The sequence below is a fragment of the Periophthalmus magnuspinnatus genome, chromosome 11, assembly GCF_009829125.3.
Source record: "Periophthalmus magnuspinnatus isolate fPerMag1 chromosome 11, fPerMag1.2.pri, whole genome shotgun sequence".
NCBI classification, from domain to species: domain Eukaryota; kingdom Metazoa; phylum Chordata; class Actinopteri; order Gobiiformes; family Gobiidae; genus Periophthalmus; species Periophthalmus magnuspinnatus.
Window position 1 is genome coordinate 9,081,790 of NC_047136.2, and position 26,989 is coordinate 9,108,778.

The window sequence follows — 26,989 nt, forward strand, 5'->3', positions numbered from 1 at the left end:
CCTCACATAGACTACAATAGCCTCATTATGCACGAGATTGGCATGATGCCAAGGAAACATTTAATGAATTGGTGACTTTGACTGGTGATAATGTCATATTATTTTTATGTTTAATTAAAGATCACTTGTCACACTCACATGTTTTCTGATTCATTATTAATCACTGTATTTAAGGGGCCACTGATCTATGGCTAGATAGGCTTTAAATACACAAGAGGCCACTACCACAGGACTTCTTATGCAAATTACTAAGTTGATGAGCAGCAAAATGAATTCCCATGCTCATCCGCAACACGTAGCCTTCATCGTCCAACATGGTTCTTTTTAGTGACCTAATTTAGTCTCAGTTGTGATGTCAACTTTGTATATTGTTTACCAAGTACCAATATTACCATTGATTTTAAAGATTAAATTCATACTACAGGCATTTATTCGTTGACATACTATATTTTTCCAATTAACGTGACATTCATGACTAATTGTCTGTCTCTCTAGTATAAAAATAATGTACCAGAATTGCTAATATTTTGAAAAGACGGCAACACCGGGAGAATTGCGCCGGAAGTAGTTTCACCATCGAAGCTAAAGCTAGCCTTTTCCGAGTAACAATAAAACGAAACAATTTGTGAAACTGTTATATCTATAACACCCATCTACGAACATAGATATGGGCAGAAAATGCGAATAAACAGTAAGTTGAACAAGTATAGTGAAGTCGTGGCATTAACATCTTAATGTTACACAGAAAGCCTGCTAAGTACTTAGCTTTTCTGTTTGTAAAAATCCAAAAATGACTCTGGCTGATGGCCGTGAGCCCCGAAAGACTGCGGGAAACCGCATGTCCAAACTGCTGGATGCTGAAGAGGAGGATGAATTCTACAAAACAACTTACGGAGGATTCAACGACGTGAGTAATTAGTTTGAAATGTGCTAGCGCGATGCTAACAGGAGCGAGCGATTGTAGTTCTCACTATGGACGAATCTGAGGCAATTCCAAGTCTTATAAAAATGCCCTAAAACCAACTTTGCTAACAACAAAACCCAATAGACATAAATGACTTAACAGAAGTACATTATTTTATAGCCTCGAAATTGAAAGACAAATGCTACAATTGAGTCTAAAAGTTACCAAAATTAAATCACGATTTTTCTTTTCATCATTATATTCATTATTAACTTGTATATAAAGATACACATTTAATGTTATAATAGACATGTTATGTGATGAATAGCCCTTGTAACTGGACAACTAGATGATTAATTACAGAGTAACTCTTCAACTTGTTCTTTTTAAAACTAAACTAACTGGTTTATTACCTGAAGGAATCTGGAGACGATGAGTATCATGGAGATCATTCAGACACAGAAGATGAAGTGGACAGTGACTTTGATATTGATGAAGGTGATGAGCCAGACAGCGACCAGGAGGAGGATGCACCGAAAAGGAAGAGCCGTGTAGTGACTAAGGCCTATAAGGTAAGGTCAAAATATCCTATCATACACCACCATTACCACTTGATGTAGTTTTAACTTGCCTTTTTGCTTTAAAAAGGAACCAATAAAAGTGGCTAAACCTAAACCTAAAAAACCTGTAGAGGAGCAGAAGAAGACTGAGAGAACTAGAGTCGAACATAAAAGAAGAGTTACACAAGAGTTTCATGATTTTGGTGAAAGTAAGAGCAAAATAAGTAAGATAACCACACACTCAACTACATTGGTCTTAGGTTTTTCAATATCAGCCTCTAACAATTTACATTTCTTTTCAAGCTCGTAAGTCAGTACGGCAGTCCACAAGTGAACACACCCGTAAAACAAATCTACGTCTTCAAGAGCGGCAGTATGCACCACGCCGAAGAAGAGGTGCCCACCGGGACAAACCCCTCACTCAGGAGGAGCTGCTGGCAGAGGCCAAGATCACTGCTGAGCTCAACATCCGATCATTAGGTATGAGTTTGCAAATAATACATACATTACAATATGACACATGTGGACAATACTATCTCACATAATTTTCTCTACACACAAATTAATTGATTAGTTAATTGTTTACTATAGAGCAATTTTTAGTGCAATAAGGCATTTCATAGAGGGATATATAGTTATCTCATGATCTAGATTAGTCAATACAGTATCAGTAATGCAGCTCTGGCAACATCTTAAGTGATGCCACGGGAAGTATTGAAGGTTTCTGTTGTGCTTTGGCATGCAGAAAATTATGAAAGACTGGAGGCAGATAAGAAGAAACAGGTTCATAAGAAACGTCGCTTTGATGGACCAACAATCCGCTACCACTCCGTCCTGATGCCTATAGTTTCTTCCTCAATGTTGAAGGAAGAAAATGTTGATGTTGAAGGGTATGTATAAATGCTGTCTCTGAAAGTGCATAATTACCATTGCATGCACTTTAACAGCTTTGGGTACGACTAAGTGTAAAAAAAAAAATCTCCCTTCTAAGGTTGGATCAGGATGTCCCTCAGGCTACGACAGCTAATCCAGGCACACCATCCCAACAGCAGCAGCCAACAGGGGGTTTGTGCTCTCGTACGTACATAACATTCAGTGACGATGATGCATTTGAAGCAGCCTTTCCCAACAGAAGTCAGTCCGCTCTCCAGCTCCCCATTCAGGAGGTGTGTCCCGTCACCCACAAGACTGCTTTGTACCGGGACCCTGTCACTGATATACCCTATGCCAATGCACGAGCTTTCAGAATAATTCGAGAGGCATACCGGAAATATGTGGCCGCTCATGGGTTTCCAAACGCATCAGGGGCCGCTTCAGGACAGGATTCTGCAGCGTCAAAAGGAGCTCGGCAAAAAACGGTGGCTAAACAGACTGCTGTGGCAACATAGTCAGTTATTCATGATTACTTGTTGTATTATTGTTTTGTACTTTTAGTTCGTGAAATATAGGATAGTTTTTCTACTAAATAAATGTCTAAATTACTCACAAATTCTCATTTTCATCACATTAATGTACTTCAAATCGTGTAAAAACAATGTATTAGATTGTATCCCAAATATACGGTCATACCAGTCAAAGATAGAAAGCTAAAACACTAGTTGCATGTACTATTTTTGTTATTATATCTGGAATTCAAAATTACCCACAACCTGCTGTGAAAGAATGACAAAAGACATCACCTCTCCTCTGGCCTTACAGTGCCCTCTTCAGCATAACAAAGGCATTTAATTAATTTAAATTAAAAAGATACAAGTCAATTAAATTATTTTTGAGTTATAACTCATCCCAAGTGTTAAATAAGCACAACCCACTGAGCTCTCACTTTCAAATAGTAGTTATTTTTTTCAACTGTCAAATCAAGCTATGAGCCCCCACAGTATGACAGGCAGCTTTGAGACAAAGGGTACATTTAAATATTAATAAAGGACTACTGACAGTCATTGTAAATCAACCTTGAATACTGGGTGTAATTTTAACCCAAAATGTCCCTCCTGTGTTTTGGCCCTGTAGCAGATGGTTTGGGCTGAATTTTGACAGCACCTTTGCAGGAATGCTCCACAAAATCTGGTTTGTCCTCATTGCCAAAAGGATCATGTTGCATTCAAGCGGATTTTCTCATGCTGTTACCAGAGATGTCATGGGGTATGTCCTGATGATTCTGAGAAAGAGTTGATGTTCTAATTAAAAACACTGGTTCATTATTGCACAGGCGGAAAAACTTTATATCATGCTGGTTAGTTTATTCAATTAATAATAGATGAAATTGTACAAGTTTCATTGAGTGAGTTAGAGTAAGTTTACATGTTATTTATGTTCTTGTGTTTACAGTGCCAGTTTATGGCTAGACAACCCAAGTGATGAGAAAACATTGCAATTGGCTTTGCATTTATGAAATAAATAATTTGACCAAGTTGGTCATTTAGTTGCTTGTTAAGTTAGGTTTGTTGCCAGAAAACAAAATTTTGCTGGTCTCAATTATTGACAGGTTCCCGAAAGGGTACCTGGCATAGACCAGCTGCATTAATCTGGCTATGACTGCAACCTCCATCCATCCAGCCATTTTCTTCCGCTTATCCGGGGTCAGGTCGCGGGGGCAGCAGTCTAAGCAGGGACTCTCAGACTTTCCTCACCCCAGACACGTCCTCCCGTTCCTCCAGTAGGACCCCTAGGCGTTCACAGGCCAGCCGAGAGACATAGTCCCTCCTGCGTGTCCTGGATCTTCTTGGTGCCTCCTCCCAGTGGGACATGCCAGGAACACCTCCCCAAGGAGGCGTGCAGGGGTCATCCGGAACAGATGCCCAAGCCACCTCAGCTGGCTCCTCTCGACGTGGAGGAGCAGCGGCTCTACTCCAAGCTCCTCCCCTGTGACCAAGCTCCTCACTCTCTAAGGGAGCGTCCAGCCACCCTGCAAAGGAAACCCATTTTGGCAACCTGTAAAACTTGATATTCTCTGATATGATGCTGAAAAGTGTATATCATTGCTTTTGCTTATAGGGGAAAAACTGGCCATACATATACATTCATACATATAAATGCAGTAATAAAACTGATAGAAGGCATGGACTATTCATTTTTTGTATATAAGCCAGGATTTAGTGTCATCAAGTACAATAATCTGTCCGCTTTTGTCATAACTCTTTTAATGTGATCTTTTTATAGACATCCAAATGGGTTCTGACTTGCTGACTTCTAATACTGCATGACAATACAAATCCCAACCACGTTATCTTACATCATTCATTACAATGTGTATGAAGAATAATGAGTACAATTTTCATAATGACCAAAACGTCTCTGTTTAGAAGAGACTGGAAGTGAGAGACGCTGCTAAAATGACATTCAGGCGAAGGATCAGACGACTTGAGCAATTTTGAACAATGCCATCTGTAAAGTCTTCCTGAGGGCTCTGTGCAGACACCAACCTCGTCTCACTGTGTGTGTGTCATTGCCACAGCTGACAGACTGATCAAGCTGCCCATTAATCACTGTCTCATTCAAACATTTACATAGAATATCAAATCAAATATCACAGTGGATATGCCAGATAATGCTTAGGCTAACAAGAACCATACTGAACTGCTTTGCCCAAATTAACATGGAAGAAATGAGAAATTACTTTTATATTTATTATTATTATTATTATTTGTCCTTGTAAATTGACTGAAATTAACAAACTACTTATTTGAAGATAATATTGGAAGACCACAATGAACCTCTTTGAAGCAACTACAGACTACAGACTACAGACTAGACAGAGCATGAAATCATCCCAACATACTACTATCGGTGGATTCATCGAACAATTGAACGATTTTTCAGGTTTTCAGGAATCAAGCAATTCAAATTCAATCTATGCTACAAAAAGAAAGCCCAAATGTAATGTGTCTGTTTCCTTAACTTGTGTGAAAGAAAGAAAATAAGCAATTATCTTGAAATTGTGATGTTTCGTGAAATCCTCACTCCTTTTGATTATCACTGGACGATGGTTGGATACAGACATGGTGACAAGACGTGGCGACCTTTGACACTTTAAATAGGCTACACCAATCCTAAACAGAGATCTCGAGTCAGGTTTAACTCACAACCTTCTCACTGGATAAAATGTTAATCTAACCAACTGCTGACTTTAACTCCAGCTTTTAAAAACAGCTTTCTTTCTTTCTTTCTTTCTCACTAATCATCTTATCCTCATTCAGGGAACATTAAGTGTACCAGTGGGACTAAACTGTAATAGCCTACAGTAACATTGACCCCTACCATTACAGTTAATTTGTGTAGCCTACATTTTTACTCAATATTTTAGCTTTGGCTAGATTTTATCCTAAAAACTCACACTTCCATTTCACTTCACCTGGATAGCACCTTCCACATCTGCCTGTTTTACTGTAGTCAGCATCCTTCTAAGCCCTGCCATTTCACTTGACTGTGATACTTGGATTTTTAGTACTCTGCATAATAGACACTTGTTGTACTAAAACGCCACAAAATCCACTCTTGTATCTTTAGCTTGGGGACAAAGTGAAAGTACATGTTTTAAGTTGCCATGGTGTGCAATCTTATTTCTGATTTTGCTGGAAAATGCAGCTGGGAATTTATATTACTGTGGTTTCTTTATTGAAACAACTGCTGCCCACTCATTATGCCACTTTAGCTTTAGCGCATAATAATATAAACAACACATTAATTCAAAAATAACAAATTACCCCTCAAGCTATGGTGATGAATCTTGTAAAGAAGACAGCAGTGCATCTCCAGGGGGCTCTAGATTTACCATTCACGACATGCAACATATATACAGCGCTAAACAACAACTTGCATTGTAGCCTGTGCCTTTTGTCTTCCACATAAGCACAGATTGGTAGCATTTGAACAGTTTTGAGAATAGGAAGCGAGGCAACTGCATTATGGCTGGTTCTCGTGTGGTAGTTGCCATGGAGACGAGTGTAGGTGGTGTGCTGTACTCTGCGCTGTACCACTCTGTGCCCCTGCGATCTGCAACAGCCCCGCAACTTCACGTTCACTCACTCATTTGGGGATTTAGACTAAGAAGAAAATACTAAAAATGGATTAACACATCTTCTTTAATGGGATATTGTATTGTATTGTATTGTATTGGAAGGCTAACAAGTGCAGAGTCTATGTAATATTTTTGCTTGTTTGTAAAAAGAGAAACACAATTACTCTAAGACCAAAGAATAACTTTTTATGCAATTTAAATTCATTGTAATTTTGCATTTCGCTGCTTCTTGCCACTGAACAACATCTTACCACTGTACGGATGTTGGTATGAAGCTTAAACAAAAATTATTCAATCATACCAGCTAGAGATTATATTAAATTTGGGCCCTCTCCTATTTCTTAATGTACGTATTGTCAGTATCCTTTTATTGTTTCTACTATTGAGATTTATCAATAAGTATTATAAAAAGAATGTGCTAGTTTTCGTGTGCATGGGATAAAAACTTTAATTTCAAATGCTCTATATTTTGGTTTCTCTCGATATTGTTGACACTTGGCAGCCATTTTGGGTCCTCCTTGCTCCCGCTTTGCCCAGTTTCTTGCTGACCCTCTCACTGGTAGCATATTTGTTTTATCAATCTCTTCGCACACTATTCTTTTATCAGTTTCCATGGCGATGTGTCTCTGTGAGTGAGTGCAGCTGTACGGTGAAAGAGAGAGGGATATGTCATTTCCAGTTTTATTTGTGCAAGTGGTACAGCCTGTGTCCCAACTTAGAAACTTGACTTTTTGACTTTCAGAGGGAATTTTTATGGTTTGGGAGCATACTAACTCGTGAAGCTAAGCATAGGAAACTGCAGTGTAAGAAGAAAACCGATAGTACACCTGTAGGTAAATGCAGTCCAGTCTAGATCCACGTTCAAATGGTATCGAATAGGGAATAAATGTTAATAATAATGACAGGTCTCCAAAAACAACAGCAGATATTATAGAAAATGCAAGATTTACCAACAATTTTGAATTCTCTTGGCACAGAATATACTGTTTTGTTGCAGTAAGTTATAGTGGATTCTATGGCAGTATTTCACTTTGATGAATTCCCAGTGGTAATGTCCCTTAGACTGAAAATCAATGAACAGCAAGTGACACCAAAGATCCACACACACATACAGCCTTCTGTACATAACTGGCTGGAGTCCGATCATGCCACATTAATGCAAATACTTACACTATATCAAATGCAAAAGACACAGTTCACTAAACATTTTCAACAAACTGCAATCTGTTGGTATTTCGATGACCTCAGCTGGTTTGCATCTGTACTGAGTTACAGAAACCATTAATTCAACCTTTTACAGCTTAAATCTTATCATATAGACAAAAAATAACTCAAAATGTCCAAGTAGTGCAAATAAAATATACACAAAATAAAAACTGACCCCCCCAAAAAAATATTGTTCCAGCTTTCATATATAGAACGATAAGTCAATATAGTAACTGTCATGGCAGGCCTACTTGTGTCATTTGTAGGGGAGGGTGATATTATATTGGAGCTAAATCGAAATTGCAAGTTTAATTGATATAGTTATTAGCCCACAAAGGCTGCAGTTATTTAGATAATGGAATGTCTAATGTAAAAAACAAAATCTTTTTATAGGAAAATCTTGTTATACCTGTACTTTTTAAGCCTCTACAAACATGTTCTGAATTTCACGGGATTCTTGTATTTGTTTATCATTTCATATTCAGTTTTCAGTCTCAAATTAAAATGCTCCTAGAGTTGTTTACAATGTGCACTCTGGACAGAATCCTACTTCCTCAAATCCTCAAATATATATCACAAAGCTAATTGCAATTGTAATTTTTTTCCAAAATCAAGCAACCATAGCTGTTAGTACATCTATTTTTGCTCGCTTGTCTTTCCATATACAGTTTATCTATTCACTCACCTGCTCTAAATTTAGACATTTTTAATGATAAAAACAGTATGATTGTTTCAGGTCATACCTCTAACCATTTATATCAACGATCCCCATGACGTACTGCATATATTTATTCATTACACGTTCATAAACAGTTTTTATGTAACGCCTGTTTTAAAAATAGATCCATTAATGCCCAATATGACACTGATCTAACAATTAACTATATGCCTTTTATATAACAGGTTTACAAAGAGGATATCATGGCAAAACCTGGAACAATTGATAAAACCCACACAGTGAAGATATCCAGACATTTACGAACAACATTAATGTCCAAATGAGTCACCAGCGTGATGGATGGGAGCTTTATGTCCACAATCATTATGACAAGTTGAAGATTCTCTTATATAAGACTCTGGCAAGTAAAAATAGCCCAAAATCACACTGTGTTCTAATTTCTTTTTTCATTTTGAACTGAAAGACAATAACAGCAGCTAATGCAGCAGTGAAAAGCTTCTACTGCAGAGATTTGGAGAACTGTCAGATGATGAGATATTGAATAGAAACTGATAGTAATTTGTGTTTTACTCTTTGGATCATCACATACCTGATGGGGACTGAGATCCCATTGTGCTGAGTATGCAATTGTTTCAACTCTGTAATTTTGGAATAGTAGGTTATTTACTGTGCTTAAAGGATAGAGAAGCCACAATGGACGAATTTAAGAAAAGTTGAACCATAGTAGACACAATCAGTTGGTAAAAATAATAAATATATAAACATCTTAGTGTATGTTTTCAGTTAGCTGTAAGTAGCTTAATAACACCCATGGTCTTTTCCACTTTGATAGATGCCCATAGACTGGACCTATTCCTTTTGACCAACAAGAGAACCTTTCACATTAGCCTACAGAAAATAAGAAAAGTACAGTATTATGCGCTTTGGGAAGGGATGAGTTACCTTTAGTTTAAGATGAGTGCCAGACTGTGGTTATTTTATAAGGGATCCACACGGTTGTCCCATGAGAATTTACAGCAAGGATGTTGTGTCTAAATGTTGGGCTCATTAGTGAACTGTAACATCTTTATCATGTTTGGACACAGTCTCTCTGTAGGATATAGCCCACTGTTTCTCCTAATTAAAATACACCGTTAAAACAGCAATGTTGAGCGTTCCTTGAAGGACTCACATGAACTTTGTAACCAGCTCATTTGCATAGTCATTACTGGGCGCTGTGGGCGGCATAACTCTCGCTGCTCGCAACATTTGGGCTGCCCCAAACTCTCCAGGACGGATCCAAGCTCGAGCCTGTACAGTGGGAGCGGGTGGACTGCCGTTTCCTCTCGCTGTCTGTCTATCTTACGCACTATCTCCGCCCCCGAGGGACGCGCTTCACCGTTTACACGGCACCTTTCTCTTCACGCCTCGCTGTTGTTAAATCAGATATTTGAGGGAAAACGACGGACGTTTATCTGGCACTGAATTCCTCTGTTCCTTGCATTCAAATGCCGGATTATGGAGACGTCGTTGAACTACGTACGCTTTCCAAGATTCAATCAGCCAAGGTAAAAACAGCTTGATAGAAGACGTCCGTGGATGATTTTTGCTTTGACATGTGGCTTTGAATATACGACTGGGATATTTGTGGCGGTGCTTTAGTGCGCGCAATGTGCATTAGGTTGGTTGCTTGGAGTTGGCATATCCTTCTAATTATTTTTATTTTAACACTAAAGCGCAGCGTGCATTGGATCTAACCACAGCACAGCATCGTTCACGTCTATGTAGGGTATAAAATGGTCATCTAATTGGCTCTGAGGATCATTACGACGAACGCGCCACCAGGAGTTCGTATTATTGAGATAATAAAGCGACGCCGGGGCTGTATAAAGTCGCATGTGCCCGGAGCGAACGCATAAACATGACAAAATCCACCACCATCATTGGGAGGAATGGTGCCTATTATTCCAGAGGAAGCCATATAGACGGGATCACCGCTGAGTACTTGGATTGCACTGGAGTTGGGAACCCGGGATCCGAGGTAGAAGAGAGGCAGAGGGGAGATGCTGTAGTGCAGGCTTCAGTGATGGACTGAGCGTCACCTCGTATCCTCTTTATAACCACTTGCAAAGGCATGTACGGACACATTGCAGCGTGAAGAGCTGTTTGCGCACACTTTGGCCTAATGCGGAAAACACTTGTATTTCTGACACAAGACGATTCCAGCATTTTACTCACCTCCTCCTCTCAGGTCCACACTAACTGAGTCTACCTTTGGTTAACCCAAAAAAGAAACCCGGAACCTCAGCTCCCAAAGCGCCCAATAAGTGCTCAAGTGGGAACCAGTCCTGAGTTCTGCCCCTGCGCACTCAGATGTGCCTAAGTGTTTAAGATTTCTTCTTCTGGGAGTTCTGTGTTTTCGGGTAAGTGCATGGGGACCACATCATTTTCTGATAATATCTGTGGGAGAAGTGATACTTTGTCTTTTTGGATATTGGGGTGGTAAATGATTTATTTTGTCTATGCAGATTGTAGAAAAGTATTTTGTGTCATAATTGCCACTAAACTCAAGACATTGACAAATCTTTATACTTTTTCAAGACTAATTTCATCAGTATCTCTAACTCCTGCAACAAATACAAAGTCTAGACATTGGAAATTATTTCACCATTCACCAATTTCCATTAATAATAAGTAAATCTATTTAATGTACTTAATCTGAGGTACTCATAGAGTCTTCATGTCATATTACTTTGCTATATTTTCTTGAGCTGTGATTGGCCGAGTGGTAAACGTCACACACGTCCCTCCCATGTAAACAATCATGCACAATGCTGCAATAGAGATTGGCTCACAGATTCCTACACCTACATATAGAATGCATTTTTCATTTTTCAGTCATAGAAATGGACATTTCAACAGATATCTGTTGGTCTGACAATTTACATTTTAAACCAAAGGCTGCAAACATTTAAGTCTATAAATAATAATTAACACATCTTTCATGCCAACATTTTAGAAGTATGTTCCCTATGTAGATGCTCACACTTTAATGTGCTGGGCATTCACTCTGTTGTCCATACAAGCTTAGTGACATGCCAATCTAGAAACTAAACTTTACATGACCAGATTATTATGTAATTTTCTATAAATGTGTAAAATGTAGTGATTTAAAGAAAAAAAAAGAGTGCTTTATTAATACAACAAAGTAACCCCTCTGCCATTTAGTAGTTTTCACAGACATAATAATGACTGAATACATCATGTCACCATTGTCCAGATTGGTATCAATAATAATGCAAACCTGTCAGTTGTTCCTCAGTGGACTGCCTAAAGACTGGCAGAGCAGAAAATCCCTAAATAGAACAAAACCCAGCGTGAGCTCAGCAGGTGTCCCACAGAGAGTAAGATATTATTTATTCATATGTGTTATTTCAAAGTGGAGCCCTGCCCAGACCTGCTGCTCCTCTTAGAAAACCAAGACAAGTATTGATTGGCACTGATTCCTTTTTTTTGCATTTGTATAACCTTTATGAACTTAGGTGGAATACTATGATTTGGTAATGTACAGGTTTAAATTATAATTTTGTGGTGAAATATAATTAGACATGATTGAGCACTGGCAGAGTGGATCATTAGATTGTCCACAATATGTATGTGTTTGGTTTGGCAGACATTAAAATTCTATTGTGATATGTATACATGATACCTTTAGAGATAATAATGAGCAATACGAATGACTGCACACATATAGGACTGAGCTGTATATGTAGTTATAATCAAATATCTGAATTTGTAAGTAGACCTTTACTAATACCTTGTAAAGTAATTTGGACATCACTGAAGTTGGGGCATTTTGGATTTGTAGTGGCTTTAAAACCAATAGCTCAAAGCTCACTTACACTACAGAGCTGAAGATCTTCAGTTAATGAAATGTCCAACTCAAATCTCTGACCAAGAAAAGTCCGGCGCAGCATGAGTCATATCCCATCGCTGGATATTCTGGTCCTATTCAAGCGAGATCTTTAACAGCTATCATGCGAATCTGATGTGAAATTAGTGCTAAAATATCCAAGCTATGAATCAGTGTATTCTTATCGATTTTTGGTGCTAAGATCTGGAGTCCACAGCACAGTTGTTAGCTGATCTCATCCAGTTCCACTGCTCCTCAGCTTCTTCAGTGCGCCACACGGAGGGGGCTTTCCACTGCTGCCAAGGACAGAAAGGCTTTGTCAGTCTGTTTGAACGTTTGCTCAAAAAACGTAGGCATTCCTGTCAATAGGCTGCTGTCCCACAACCTTCTCAATCTTTTCTTATGCCACTGCTCTGACAACTCTGATAGACTGCTCAAAAGCTTTCTTCACTTTTGCACATCTTTTGGTTAAAAAACACCAGGAAATCAGCTGGGTTATAGATCACTTTAATGTTGATCTATTGAGTCCTATATGTCTCAGAATAAGTTCACGTAGAAACATAGCACACACAGAAATAGCATTATGTGAGAAATAAACATTGATTTGTCAGCAGGACTCCAATCAGTTAATCATGAGAGCAAGATGTGATGAAGGAGGACTCACTGAGAAGATGTCACATAGTTTGACACTTCTGCAGGCTTCTATAACATTTTATTATTATTATTATTATTATTATTATTATTATTATTATTATTATTATTATTATTATTATTATTATTATTATTATTTTAGTAACCAGTAAAATGCTGTTTGATGTATTATACTTAATATCAATAATCAGACAAAACATAGACTGCATAAAGAAATGGACTAAGTGAATGTGACGTCACCCGTAGCATTCGGCTCCAGTCAAATGAAGTTGATCGAGGCTAGAGCAGTTATAGGAGCCAATTTGGATCTGAGTTCCATATTTGGAGTTCCGACCGTGAGTATCATAGCAACCAAAGAACCAATCTGGAGCGAAGCTGTTGAAAGTAACGCCCCCTTCCTCTCTGCTCCTCTGGTTTGGCAGGGGGTAGGCACTTAACAACGCTGTCCGTCAAACCTGTTACTAACGCTAGTGGGAGCAACCTGATATGTTCCTTATTAATGTTCATATAAAAACACCAGGTTTATATTGAGCGGGTTAAAGTTGATGGAGCCAAAACCGTGTCCATTTTCATTTCCTATTTGGAATGTGACAGCTATTGGGTTTGCTATGTCCATTTATATATATAGTCTATGAGATAAATGTAAATGAATGTAGCAAACCCTGATTGTAAAGTTACAATTTTTATTTTAAATTAATAAATGCTTGTGTCAGTGTGATCAAAATTTGTACTTATATTATAATAAGGCCAACTTACATAGTGTAAAAAGATTGTGCAACTGTGAAGAAAACCATGGGTTCACAACAGGATGACATTATTAATATTCATAGTGTAAATTCCAGACCTTGATCAGGCTAGGTGATAGTACTTATATGGGATAGGTATCCCTAATTAAATCCAGAACCTGATTTTCTGTTACAGTATATACAGACGTTATATGATTAAGACAGTCAGTCCCTTGGTTAAAGTCAGGGACCTCTCTAGAACATGAGAACTATATTAACACATTACATCGCCTGTTGAACTTGAACTTGTCTATTGTTGTCAGGACTGTGGTTATTAAAACCAAGTCTAAATCCTGAACTTGTATCTGCCATCCAGCTGCATGGACACTTCTTCAAAGGCGTGGCTGCCCCATCAGGCTCAGTTTGGGTTGGTTGGTCAAGCGGAGGTTTGCTGTGGTCCTCCAGGAGTGTTAACCCCAAGTGAGTGGCCGCCCGGGCTTCCCCTGCTGTCTGTGGGCTGATCTCAGCGCTCTTGTGGCTCGTGTGTTTAAGGGTTTTTGTCATACATGTTTTTTCACTGTCACGTTTTTGTGTTTTTTGGTGTTTCCTGATGCCTCTGTTGGTTATGGGATAGTCTGATTTCAATGTGATGCTGCTCTTCAGACAGACATGTGTGTCGTACCAGGAACCTCACCAAGTCTATCTGGATGTCATAGGGCTATGCATTAAAATAATATGTTCCTTAAAAATGTTACTAAATATTTTTGGAATAAGATGACACCATAGAAAGTACTTTTCAATAGCTCTACCAAGAAAGATCCATAATACAAAAAACATTTACCGGTAATTCCACATTTAGGGTTTTAAGCAATAAGCCTGAATCCTTCTTAAAACAATTTGTTCACTATGAATTGAGTATTTCGTCATGTTTTATTAAGGTGATTAAAGGTGTAGTTATTATAAATACCAATATACGGTATGTCCTACATAAACTGCTATTTGTCAATTTGTCAGCAACAGTTGGAAAAACACATGTGTTGCCAATAATACTTGCATCAAAACTACCTTTATCCCGTTCAGTTTTCCCACAGCCCTGTCCTGCTCCGACGCTCTCTCTCCCACTGACTCTGGCTTTGTCAAACTCTGAGAGCATTATTTTGACATCCTCCTAGTTTGATAGCTCCATTTGCCTTGTGCTGCAGCTTTGATAGGTTCCCAAGTCGTCCCACTCTTTACATCGCCACATGAAAGGCAGGCATTTCCGCTCCCTCTGGGGAAGAAGACAAATTTTCTGTTCCCTTTTAGTTCTTTCATTACATATATCTCCTCTTTATTGTAGAAATATAAGTTCCCATTGTAGCAGTAATGAACCAGTGATGCTTTTGTGCCTGCCCAGATTATAGATTTAGAGATTCTGGTTCATTTTGCAGTATGATGATGATTGTTCTAATTTCACACCTATCACTTATTGGAAATAGCATTTTACTCTGAACAAGATCTTGGATTCCTGTTGTAGTCCTAGTCTGGTCAGTCTATCCGTACCATAGTGTGGGTATCTGATTTTCTGGGCCGTTTTTGATTGATTTATGGTATTTCATGCATTTTTACTTACAATATCTTGCATTTCTGAAAACAAGATTCAAGCCATAACATATTTTAGCATGCCAGGTATTGACGTGGCATCTCCTCTGTGTAGGGTCCGGTAAAAGCTCCAAATTACACCTTATGAAAATCACTGCTCGTTTACAAGCAAAGCAGAAGCATTAAAGATATTGGTAAAAAGCAAAGGTACTGCAGATACAAACATGTTCCTATGGTAACCAGGCCACACAGCTCCTGGCAAACTCACAAACGGCAGAAGGATCGGCAGCAGAGACAGGCTTACTGTAACACACGTGACACCAGTTCAATTCATTTTCTTTTCTCAGATTACATCCTCAAAAAGCGATAAATGAGATGCAAACCTGAATTATTGTGAATATATTTGAACTAATCAGTTGTTCTCTTATATTGATGCTAATCCAATGGACGTTTTAATCAAAAATACTGTTAATTCAAAAGTATTCTGATGGTATAGTGTGATAAATATTTACTGATAGTGTTAACATTATTTTGGGTAACACATCTCTATAGATGTTTGACACAGCTGCTGCAAAAATGGCAGGTTTGGTCAATAAAAGTCACAACAGAAGTAGTGTATGAAAAAATTGTGCAAATTAAAAACTTGTAGTCTGTCTCATTAATAACAAATACAAGATAATAATAAATACGATATGTAACATTATCGACAAAGCAGTAACATCTTCATAGAGACAAGCAGGTGGTGGACCCTCCATCAGAAAAGGTACACAGTCCACCTTTGTTCAAGTATAGGCTGATATTCTCATGCTAATTCCTCCACAGGATTTGCATTATGGTGTAATCATCCTGTACTTACATTTTAAAATCTTAGCAAGTATGATTTCAACTGCCTTAATATCGTCCTTGTTGTCCAAAAATATCTTGAGTTTGTGCAGTTGGAGTGTAGCTCCTTGCGCCCACTCCAGCCCTGCTTCTTCAGCCCTACACCCACCGCTGCTCCACTATTGAGCACATCGTACATTTACTTTATGATATTGCTGTTTCTAAACATAGCATCAAAGTGGCTCTCAACTCAAATGTGTCACTTGTTCCCTGTCTTTTGTGCCATCAATCTGGGAACAGCTTTTCTTTGTAGCAGTATTATCTTAAATTATCTATTGATTATTGGAGACTGTTACAGCACCTGCAATCAAGTGCATCAGCTTACATTATGATATGAATCTCTATGTAAAAACATCAGCAATTTGTAACCCCCAAGGCATGGAGTAATTTCAACTTAATAGGATGTCAAATTTGCACTATTTTTATGACGTTTGTGTCAAAAAAAAAAAAAAAAAAGTGTTCCTTCAGATATATTATACGATATTATTGTACTACTATTTTATTATAATTAACTTTTTGAGATTTTAAATGAAAATCATTACCTTATTTTAAAAATTGACATGGACATTTTGGCTATTCATGTGATTACTACATAACTAAGTAGTTGTTAGTACTTACCTCAAACATAAACTTTGATATCATGATACATTTTACACTTTTATTCCTAAGAAATGTCTCCTTTCTTTACAATCTTTATTTACACACTGTTTGGTCGCGAGGTGCGTTCTCTAAATTCCAGTAGTTGGTTTGCGCTGCTGTGTTGTTGCGTGTTTGGTTAATGCATGCTCGCTCCAAACTGTTGTCAGATCTCCCGGGGTGATGCTGCTGGCCTGTCACTGTGACACAGGCTGACGTGCGGCTGAGTTCTTCCTGTTGTCAGTCCACTTCCTGATTGTTTGGACAGCTCCGGCTTAATGAGAGGCCTCTACACTGCACACACTTTTGCACTGGGCTGTGGGTTTGTAGCAGTTGTGATGTGAATTTAATGATGCATGAAAAAGTACAGGGAGAACTTGCTTTTAGATATGTATTGCCTTGACCCCCTTCCCAATGGCAAATGCTTTTTATGGATAAGTATATAGGTTATTAATATTCTAATAAAACAATGTCAGTGAGTAGGGCTGGACAATTACTAGAAGTCATTCAATTCATCTGTGTTTTTAACAATCAAGATTTTGAAAAATTGGAAAATCATAAAATTGAGGAATATTATGAAAGAAGTTTACTCCTGTCTTTCTTAGCTGCAAAGCAGGGTTATTGTGTAATTACATTTAGATATCTATACAAATGTAATTTAAGGCAGTTTTCTTAAATAATATCATGATAATATTGAAATGAGCTTTAACCGTTTGATAGTTCCTGCTCCACCTTCTATTCAAATTGATTAAAATTATAATTGTCCAGTGTGTGCAGAAAAATCCAGATTTGATTTTTTGGCCATATCGCCCAGCTCTACCAGTCTGTAAAAAACACTTTATTTTCATGTTACTTTCCTCATCAGTAAAATATTTGGAGTTCATTTTTCCATGTTACAGTAATCCTGCCAATTTAGTCACTCCCCATCTCCAAAGCTCAAATACATGTCTATCCATACACCTTCACATGTTATGGTCACACATTGTTTAACCATATCAGTATTTTCAACTTCATACAAACTACTGCTCTTTTCAATGCTGCTTGCAGATGCAGTCCTAGATTCTACACATGAGGCTTTGAGTTAATAAGACAAGTACATCATTTCAGGTTACACAAACTAACATTACATTTAATTCATAATACCCCTGTTATTAGAACAATTCATTCTGCACTTTCCTCCTCATTTAACTGAATACAATTATATATTATTAGGCCTGTCATGATAACAATATATTGGTACAGAGAAATACTGCAATAGATAATAATATTGAAACTGCTATATGCCACTGACACAATAACAGTAATGCAAGATAATCCCAGTAAACCATTTTGAAATATACAGCATCCATAAAAGGCCTGCGCTGCAACAAATGAATAACAGAATGTACCAACAACTAGCCATAGAAGTTATTTATTGCACCTTCTCCAGCTCAAATCTTACGTTAATGCATAAAAATGGCAAAAATCTCCTGGCTATTGCAAAGAAACTGTACACATGAGAAATATTGAGCCCCAGAATATATTGTTCCAGCTTTCATATACCGAATGATAAGTTGATATTGTAATTATCATGACCGGCCTATTTATTATAAATCCATGCATCATCATTGCATAAGCACGACTACTTTTTGATACAGATGTACAATCCCCACTGTCAGTGGTGCATGCATAGCTCTAAAAATAGTATCATCAGGCAGTGGTTAAAAATACCGCTGGTAAAAATACCATCTTCCCATCCAAAATAAGCAGTTAGCCGTTGACATGACCGGTGTTTACAAGAGGAATATGGCAATTACAGAGGCTCATATGACACTGTCTGTGAGTCACCCTACGCCCCAGAGTTCAGACCAGCCCATAACAAGATCTACAGCTGATGGAAACAAAACCAAACCAAAATGCATTACAGAAGAGAGAGAGAGAGAAGAGAAGGCTCAATTTCCCCTAAACAGCCTCTCTGCAGTGCGGTGTAATAGAGGTAAATGACTGTCACCCTGTCAAAAAGCATGCAATGTCATTATTACTTATGTAGAATATGCAAAGTGCTTTTCAATAGCTAAAATGCTGTCTGAACCTTGCGATATGCTCCATGCACCTTCCCAGAGCAGTGAATATTATAATAAATACTTTAGGATCATTGTTATTGCATTCACAGATGAGGCATCACTTAAGAGGACATCACACTTTATTCTAAGTGTCCAACTCAGTGAGACTGTGTGGGGACGTTCGCAGTTTCATAAAACGTGTGAAGACTTCCAATCTTTCAATGGCTTTCTATGTGCAATAAACAGCACTATTTAAAAGGTAGATTACAGGACGTACAGTTGTAGCACATAGCAGAATTGGGGTATATTTAACCCTCAAGCTCCCAGGACCTGAGGAAAAAGGATATGATATAATAACACGTCAAAGCAGCAGTAATGAAGTCAGAAGATCACCTGAGTGTCTATATATTTAAAGCAAAAATAAACCATACAGGATATCACCACCTAGCCTTTTGCTAAAGCTAACTATGTGATCATAACACATTTGTTCAACTCTGTCTAAGGCTTACTAGTAAGTTTTAGCATGGATATGGGTAGCCTGCACTCCTACATATCAAAAAAAGGAACGACAGTGACAACTGAAAACTGAACCCAGGTTGCCAGTGTCCACCCATGGATATAGAGGACACGCACACATTTTTCTCAGCATATGGAAAGCTCAGAACCTCCAGCATTCACTCAGAGGCTGCACTAGCACTGAGTAGTGATTGGCTGCAGGTGCCTTTTAGGTTTAAACCAACTGGATTTCAACATTGAAACTGGGGACCCAAACGTGAGGTTTGTTCTGCTTTCTGATATGCAAAACAAAAAATTATAACATAAGTAAAAGAATTAAGAATAACTGAGCATTACTGGCCTGTGATCCAGAATATACACTTTTTCAATACTTTGAGATATGAGTCTGTCACCGGTGACTCTCCCCATTTTCAGATGGGCGTGATTGACAGTGAGGTGGATAAGTCAATTGGGGACATGCATGGTCAGTCTGTATAATGGAATAAAATATCACAGGAGGCTGAAAAACATTGCAGATTTCTGCAGAATCAGTGTGCAAAATACTAAACTCTTTTAATCTGAGGTGAGAGAAATTTGATTTTATTTGTAAATAATAGGTGACCAATGAGCTCCTTTGTTTCACACATATCACTGAAAAAAGAATCTGAATGGATGATCACGCTTGACCGAGTTTGAGACGCAACAGAGGATGTGGGGACCAGATTGATATTTGTATAAAAATAAAGAGAAATATCATTCTGGATTTGCCAGACAAGAGCATTACAGTTGTTAACATTTACACATGTTTACCATGTATCAAGTAGGCCTATTTCTAATTTTTCCTTCCTATTTATTAGTCAGGAATTATTTTACATTTACAAATATTACTTGTCCTACTGAGATGATCAAAAGCCTTTAGTAAACCCACACGCTGATAGATTCTACATAAATACAAGAGCCCATGTAAAGCACTTGAGGTCACACAAGGACGTCATCAAGTACGTGCTGATACTCCTCCTCTCCAACGTTATGCTTATCTCTCAGGACTCAACAGTTCATATTTATCTGAGAAAACGTCATACATGTTTGAAATCATTGCATTCAATTTATTTCCTTCAAATCGCCCGTCCGTGTGAGTATTAATAGAGAGATATATGCTCAAGGTTGAGTATGTTTCTCCTACACCCACTCCGCGTCTTCTCTGTATCACAGTTAGCTAGAGGCTGCAGCCGCCCACACACTCTGCTCCTGACAGCAATTTACATTCAGAATAGCCCTGCGTGAACAGATCCGTGGATTAATGTCCCGTTTTACTTCAAAAGCCACATATTTTAGGAGCTTGTCAAAACACACTGGGGTTAAAATCCAAAATATGTTAAACGCACCGCTCTTTTTGCTTGTAAATTGATTGTGGGTTGTTGCATTTTGCTTCTAACTAGATCTTTTCAATCTTGTTCAGGAAGACTCCCCTCTCAGCAACAAATAGGTCTTTCCAGTTCACTCACGCATCTTTTATGATAGCATTTGTTCTTTACTCCATATTGTGGTGATATCTATTATATTTCAAGTACAAGCGCTCGGGAGTTGTTTCCATGGAGACCAAACAATTAGCTGGATTCAGATTAGGACCTGGAAAGCCGCCTATTTACAGGCTTTGGGAGTGCGGAAATCATAGCATGACAGAGTGCCTTGATTCTTGGTCATAAAAAAAGAAGAGAGGCGCATGATCTTATGGGCAAAGACTGGAAATGCCCCTAAGAATCAATCACAGACCCAAATAGATGCAAGGAAATTAGAGCATGTTGTACTGCTGTGAGAACCAAATGAGAAGAACAGATACAATTTGATTTTATTTGGACCTATAGTCATTTAAATCAGTGCTAATGTATAATGTATATTATTGCATTTTCTATATAAAGTACTTAAGTATTTCTGGTGGCAAGGTGTTTTTTTCAGCACAGTTGCAAAGTGACTTTCTATTAGCAGCAGTCATTGTGTCGTAGAAGCAGTTAGGCATATTAGTTGTAATAGTAATCTTATATATGCATCACTAATATATATGAATATGCTAGTACATTGTCTGTTTTTTCCTCTAATTCCTATGGACGTTGTTTTGCAGTACTTTGACTTGTACTGTACTTGTGTGTATGATCCATCTATGCTGTTTGTGTACCTTTGGGAAATAGCTATTTTTAGATATGAGAGTCTTTCAAATGAAAACTTGTCATAATGTTCTTTGTAGTCACATTGTTGGCAAGAAATCACAAAAGTCATGTTTGGAAATGTGTTTGGGAGCGATTGAAGATGCCATTGTGAACATGGTGTTGATATTATATATGGTCTCTGATGTAATCACTGTATGGAGCTGTATAACACTTCCCACCAGATGCATTAGTTCTGCATTAATCTGATCTTCGGATGTAGACAGTCTTATAGTCTTATAAAAAGGCCTTCTAAAAGACACCCGTCTATGCTTTTATTGATATATTCAGGTTTAGACTTTGCACAAACTTAGGTTGGACCTAGATCCAAGTGTGAAAACATGACTCATATCCTGTTTTGTATAGCAGCTCAATATGGCCGCCACATCACTCACTTTGTATTGGCCTTGGAGAGAAAAATTTATATGGTAGGCCTATTCAAATGTCAAGTCACTGTTGACTATGTGTTGTCTCCTGAGGTTGTAGCTGTTTGTCCTTGTGGTAACCTTTACTAATATCCACTGCAATTTGTTTATGTTATTGGAAAAGTGTATTGGTTTTTCATCTGAGTAAACCTCAATTTATTCCCAATGTTAATTCGTGTTTCTTGTCCATCTATTAAATTTCTCCTTATCTAGACCAATCTCGCAGGGCAAGTTTTGCCTCTGTAAGACAGTCAAGCATGGAGACACCTCCCAACACCAACCCACAGCCCTTCAGGCAGCCGGTGAGTACAGTTACTTTTTATCCCATAGATGAGTGTGTTTTATATCTTTCTCATCTACTGTGTGTACATCTGCCTTTCTCAATCACATGATTTACATCAACAGAGCTTCCTAAACCGGAGGCTAAAGGGCTCCATCAAGAGGGCCAAGAGTCAGCCTAAATTGGACCGCACCAGCAGCTTCAAGCAAATGATTCTACCACGATTTCGGAGCGCTGACCAAGAAAGGTATGACTATGATCCTGCATTGGCATAATTTAACATGTAAGATGCCATTCAAAAGACACATTTAACTGACTTAACTGTGCTTATGTACAGTATATGCCAAAGTGGTTTCAGTCTTGATCCTCAGGCTGATCGAGAGGAGATGGAGACCCTGTGCTGGTCATCTTCTCCTATAACAAAAAAAGATATGCATATATACATATATAAACATAGATGCTGGAATAGGGATCAACTAAGAAAAACAAATGACTAGCAAGCAGTGAGTACCTGAGAGTCTACAGTGTACTCTGTCCATAGCTAAAATAGTATAAACAGGAATAATAAGGAGAACCTAAATAAATAATTATACTCTGACTCATAGTGTATACTGGTTGCTATGGTGTGCAGTTTCCACCATTTTGTGAGGTAAATTTCTGGCAGCGCTTGTGGCTTTGTGACAGCTTCTCCCTGTTTTAGACCCTGACTTTGGGTCACACCCTTGTGGAATTCATCTTGCATTGTGATCAAAATTTTATGCAGTCCTCACACACTCCAGTCACGCTGCTCATATGGGAAATGTAAGGATGGAGAAGAAGCAGGAAGTGTGTGTTTGCTGACAGAACAGTTTCCCAACGCCACCAGAGACAAACCAGAGACGTTTTTGGGGCAAGTGCTATACATGTCCGATACGGCAGACAAGGAAGCATTTATCTCGTTCCTTATTCTCTAATGGAGGGAAGCTGCAGCCTGTTTTAAATACAGAATATTGCACTTTACATGAGAGAGATTTAATGCTGAAGACAGAAGTGAAGACTCTTAATTATTCTGAGTTTTATGTAATTCAAGTAGTCTGTAATATCCTTCCATACTTCAAAGAAATTCCCATGAAAGAGTTCTCTTATTACGGGTTCATTCTTTTGTACTTCACCTGTATTTAGGCCATAGTTGGAGAAAGTGGATATCTGATAGATCTGGATTGTAATATATGGAGGTATATAGGTTATTGTTTTACCAAATATTTTAAGTACAGTTGTCAAATAGTAGTACAAATCTTCTGTACTATTTCCTACTGTGGATATTTTATTTTTGATATGGGTCACTTCACTATCCAGTCTTCAAAAATGTGCTTGGTAACCCTTGGTCTCAAATGGAGTGTGGCTGCAGCTCATTTTGAATGTAAAAATGTGTTACCTTCCCCTTCAGGGCGCTCTGGGGTTAACGCTGCCTCATTCAGCTGTTCCCATCCTGCCCACACTCACTTAATTCAGAGCTCAGTGCTGTTAAGTTGACTTTTCTGTAAATCCCAGATCCAACTTCACACTTGAGATTTCTAACCCAGCTGCTCTCCCTCAGCTGCCAAACATTTCTCATTTCTGCTGCTGTGATTCTGGTGCCACTGTCAGCTCTTTACATGATGAGCCGCGGCACTGACCAATGAACAGAAAATCTGCCTTTAAATGAGCGCTCAGTGAATCCTGAATAATTATTACAGGTCTTCAAAGGTAGAGCTGTCTCCTGAGCTGTCTTCATGTTCTTTCTGATGATCAAAGCAGCTGCTAACATCAGTGCAACGTGTTATACTCGACTTTTTACTTTATAATAAAACATTTGCTTTTCAGTTCACCTTTTCTATTTATAAGATATTTACTAAACCAACAAATAAGGTTTACCAATGAGATCAGAAATGTGAAATTATTTACTTCCAAGGATTGACATGTAGGATACAGGACCATGTTGTATCTATGGTTTTACCAGTATTTTCTGCAATTGCATTTCCCACCCAAAAGTACCAAAAGTATGACTATGTCTGTTTCTGGACAAGGTTAGGTATGATCATACATTGATGTAGCCCCAGTGTTGTTCACACATTTTTTTTTAGCAACAATGAATCATTCAATTGGCCTTACTAGATATAAACCAATACAAGCCAACTTAAGGTCTCAGTGTTGGTAATGAGTATGGAAGGCATAAAACATCACTGATCTCATATAAAGTCTGGGCACTGTAATGCAAGCAAGAGCCAATGCCTTGACATGTGATATTTGCAGTGTTGTAAAGGTAATCATATGTAATACAGATGGGGGACAGCTAATTAAAATTTATGTTAAGTTAAAGGTTCTAGTCACTAATATAAATGATCAGGGCTAACATTTGTGATTTCACCTCTCAAATATTTCAATGTAATCAATAGGGAAATATAGCTCTTGCCCCCAATCTGGCAGTATGACATCATAATGCTATTTTAAAATCTAAAAACCCCCAGCTGCTTCCATCACACCAAAACACAGCACATTTCTGCAAAGATAAAGCTTCATTTTCTTTCATTACTCATAAATATCAACTTAACACGTTTTTTCCCAACTTGGTCTGTATCTAACCTCTGAAAGGTTTTTTCAGCCACAAAATCAATTTAACAGCATAAAGCTGCGCTGAGCTTCAAGGGGCAGGTTGGCCATTCATCCGCTCAGCTCCTGAAATGTTAACATGTTCCAATGATAAACTTAATTCAATGTGTCTGCTTTCCCACAATGCTTTGCAGCCATCTGTTTTGGTGGCTGTGTGTTTTCATTTGGCCCCATGACCTCACCAAACCTGAGAGACAGCTTTAGTTTTCCTCCTGGCTTCATGCTCCCACCTCCATCTCCTTTTATTTCTCAGAGCAAGACTTCGCCTCCTCCAAAGGTCAACGTGCAAAAACAACTGTTCCTTTAAGATTCTGTAAAACCAATAGTACTTGAAACATGTTTAACTAACTCTGTACAAAATGTAATACATGACTTTTCAAGTTAACATTGACTAAAGTTGTTGAGGTTGGTACTTGTCGTCTCATGCCAAAGCAAAGCAAGAGGATTACTTAAACAATTATGAAACAATAGGATCTACTGCAGCTCGCTATTATACTCATATTATCCACCATTCATCCATTCATTCTTGAGAAAATTTTGATTTGGAACACCATCTGGTTTCTCACATTATGCAATGAAATATTATTCGAGTGCGGCGGCACAGAACTGCCAAATCTCTACTTAAATAAAAATCAACATTATTATGAAATTACTGGATACTTATCTCAAAATGACGTGATAGTTTCACAAAGTTACATGATAGTTTCACAAAGTTACATGATAGTTTCATGTTAAAACGTGATGCAAAATGATCATGAAATTACATAAGAAATGATCATGAAATAAGGTGATATGTAAAACAAGAAACTACGGCATCACCGGAGGATCTGTCTACTTTTGCACATTTTTATCGCAAGATATAGGATTTGCTATTGATGTTGGCATGACTTTTTCTATCCGTAGTAGTAGTAGTAGTAGTAGTAGCAGTAGTAGTAGTGCAGGATCAGAATGAGTATACAGAAGCTGCTTAAGTAGGTGCTATTAAATGTATGATTTATTTACAAAAAGTGTAGACTTTTGTCAATGACAGAGTTGCTTCTTGCTGTGTGCATAGCTGTAGACTATGGATACGTACCTCAGTCTGTGTGTAAAAAGGTGACTCAAGTCATCTGTCCCATAGCTCCAGTAAAGTTCAATCAGCCATGGACCTGGATGTGGAGGACCACAGGCAGCTTACTGTGGCGACATGGTCATTTCAGTGCTCCGTCATGGGCTCATCTTACCATTAGTGATGCGGCCTTGCCATTTACACAGGAGCAGTGGTCATACTTTTAGAGACACCACTGCTACTATTACTACTACTATGAGGAAAAGTCATGCCAACATCACTACATGCCATACAAACATGTAAAAGTGGATAGTTCCTTCATTGGTGCTGTAGTTCCTCGTTCGATCATATTATTTTCATAATGGTAATTTCATGATACTATCACATAATTTCCTGATAGTATCACATTAACGATACTTCAGATTTTTGTTTAATTACAGATTTGGAAGTTTTATGCTGCTGTACACTAGCCACAAGGGGTCAGTAAAAGAAAATATAATTTACAATAGCTATTGCTATTTGGTACCCCACTTCCACAATTATCGTTACCCCTGTAAACACTGCTCAATTCATTTGTAGTGCTAACCATTACAAATACTTAGTGCTAAAAATATTAAAACTACAATAAATACTGTATACTCATATAGTATCAATACTGAAAAATAATATAAATTTGGACAAAATCTATCTTTTCTTTTTAGAGCAGGACTAGAAGAAAGAATTATTTTATGTATTGTCTAAAAAAAAATACTCTTGTCACTGTGGTATAAAAAAGAGTTTGAAATCTTAGTAGTGTGACATCACTAGCACTCACTGTAGCTGGCCCTACAGTACTTCTAAATGAGCTGTATATATTAAACTGGTTAATTAGCTGCGTTGGCTGTGTGTTTGAACCTGGCTGTGCTCTTCTCCAGGACGCGCTTGATGCAGAGCTTCAAAGAGTCGCACTCCCATGAGTCCCTGCTCTCCCCCAGCACCGCTGCAGAGGCCCTGGACCTGGTTCTGGATGAAGACGCTGTCATCAAGCCGGTCCATTCAAGCATTTTGGGGCAAGAGTATTGCTTTGAGGTACTAGATATAGATTTAATATTTTTTTTTCATATTTGGCTTGTTGTTAAGACTGTAAGCAATACACAT

General features: G+C 38.1%; 2 protein-coding genes across 3 annotated transcripts in view; both read left to right on the top strand.

The window, feature by feature from the left end:
- Positions 1-555: 555 nt before the first annotated feature.
- Positions 556-3,714, top strand: vps72a (vacuolar protein sorting 72 homolog a). Of its 2 annotated transcripts, none has more exons than XM_033975666.2 (6): positions 556-907; positions 1,324-1,476; positions 1,553-1,688; positions 1,768-1,944; positions 2,210-2,354; positions 2,456-3,714. In XM_033975666.2, exons 1-6 carry the CDS (start codon positions 791-793, stop codon positions 2,850-2,852), a joined length of 1,125 nt encoding a protein of 374 aa, XP_033831557.1. In that variant the 5' UTR covers positions 556-790; the 3' UTR covers positions 2,853-3,714. The 2 variants fall into 2 exon arrangements, with proteins under 2 accessions (XP_033831557.1, XP_055081403.1); XM_055225428.1 differs by having other exon boundaries at positions 604-907; positions 1,553-1,673; positions 2,456-2,905.
- A 10,300-nt stretch (positions 3,715-14,014) lies between these two features.
- The window catches only part of LOC117378570 (ras/Rap GTPase-activating protein SynGAP-like), a 34,570-nt gene continuing 21,595 nt past the window's right edge, over positions 14,015-26,989 (top strand). The window contains exons 1-4 of the mRNA XM_055225432.1: positions 14,015-14,114; positions 22,110-22,198; positions 22,302-22,423; positions 26,767-26,920. Of these exons, the coding sequence (XP_055081407.1) occupies positions 14,015-14,114; positions 22,110-22,198; positions 22,302-22,423; positions 26,767-26,920 (465 nt within the window). The remainder of the gene's footprint in view (positions 14,115-22,109; positions 22,199-22,301; positions 22,424-26,766; positions 26,921-26,989) is intronic.

Excerpts from the sequence above, each read along its gene's own strand:
- vps72a (XM_033975666.2), top strand. The coding sequence starts at position 791 with ATGACTCTGGCTGATGGCCGTGAGCCCCGAAAGACTGCGGGAAACCGC. Across the intron at positions 1,689-1,767 it reads TGAAAGTAAGAGCAAAATAA|CTCGTAAGTCAGTACGGCAG; the intron begins GTAAGATAACCA and ends TTTCTTTTCAAG. Across the intron at positions 1,945-2,209 it reads GCTCAACATCCGATCATTAG|AAAATTATGAAAGACTGGAG; the intron begins GTATGAGTTTGC and ends TTTGGCATGCAG.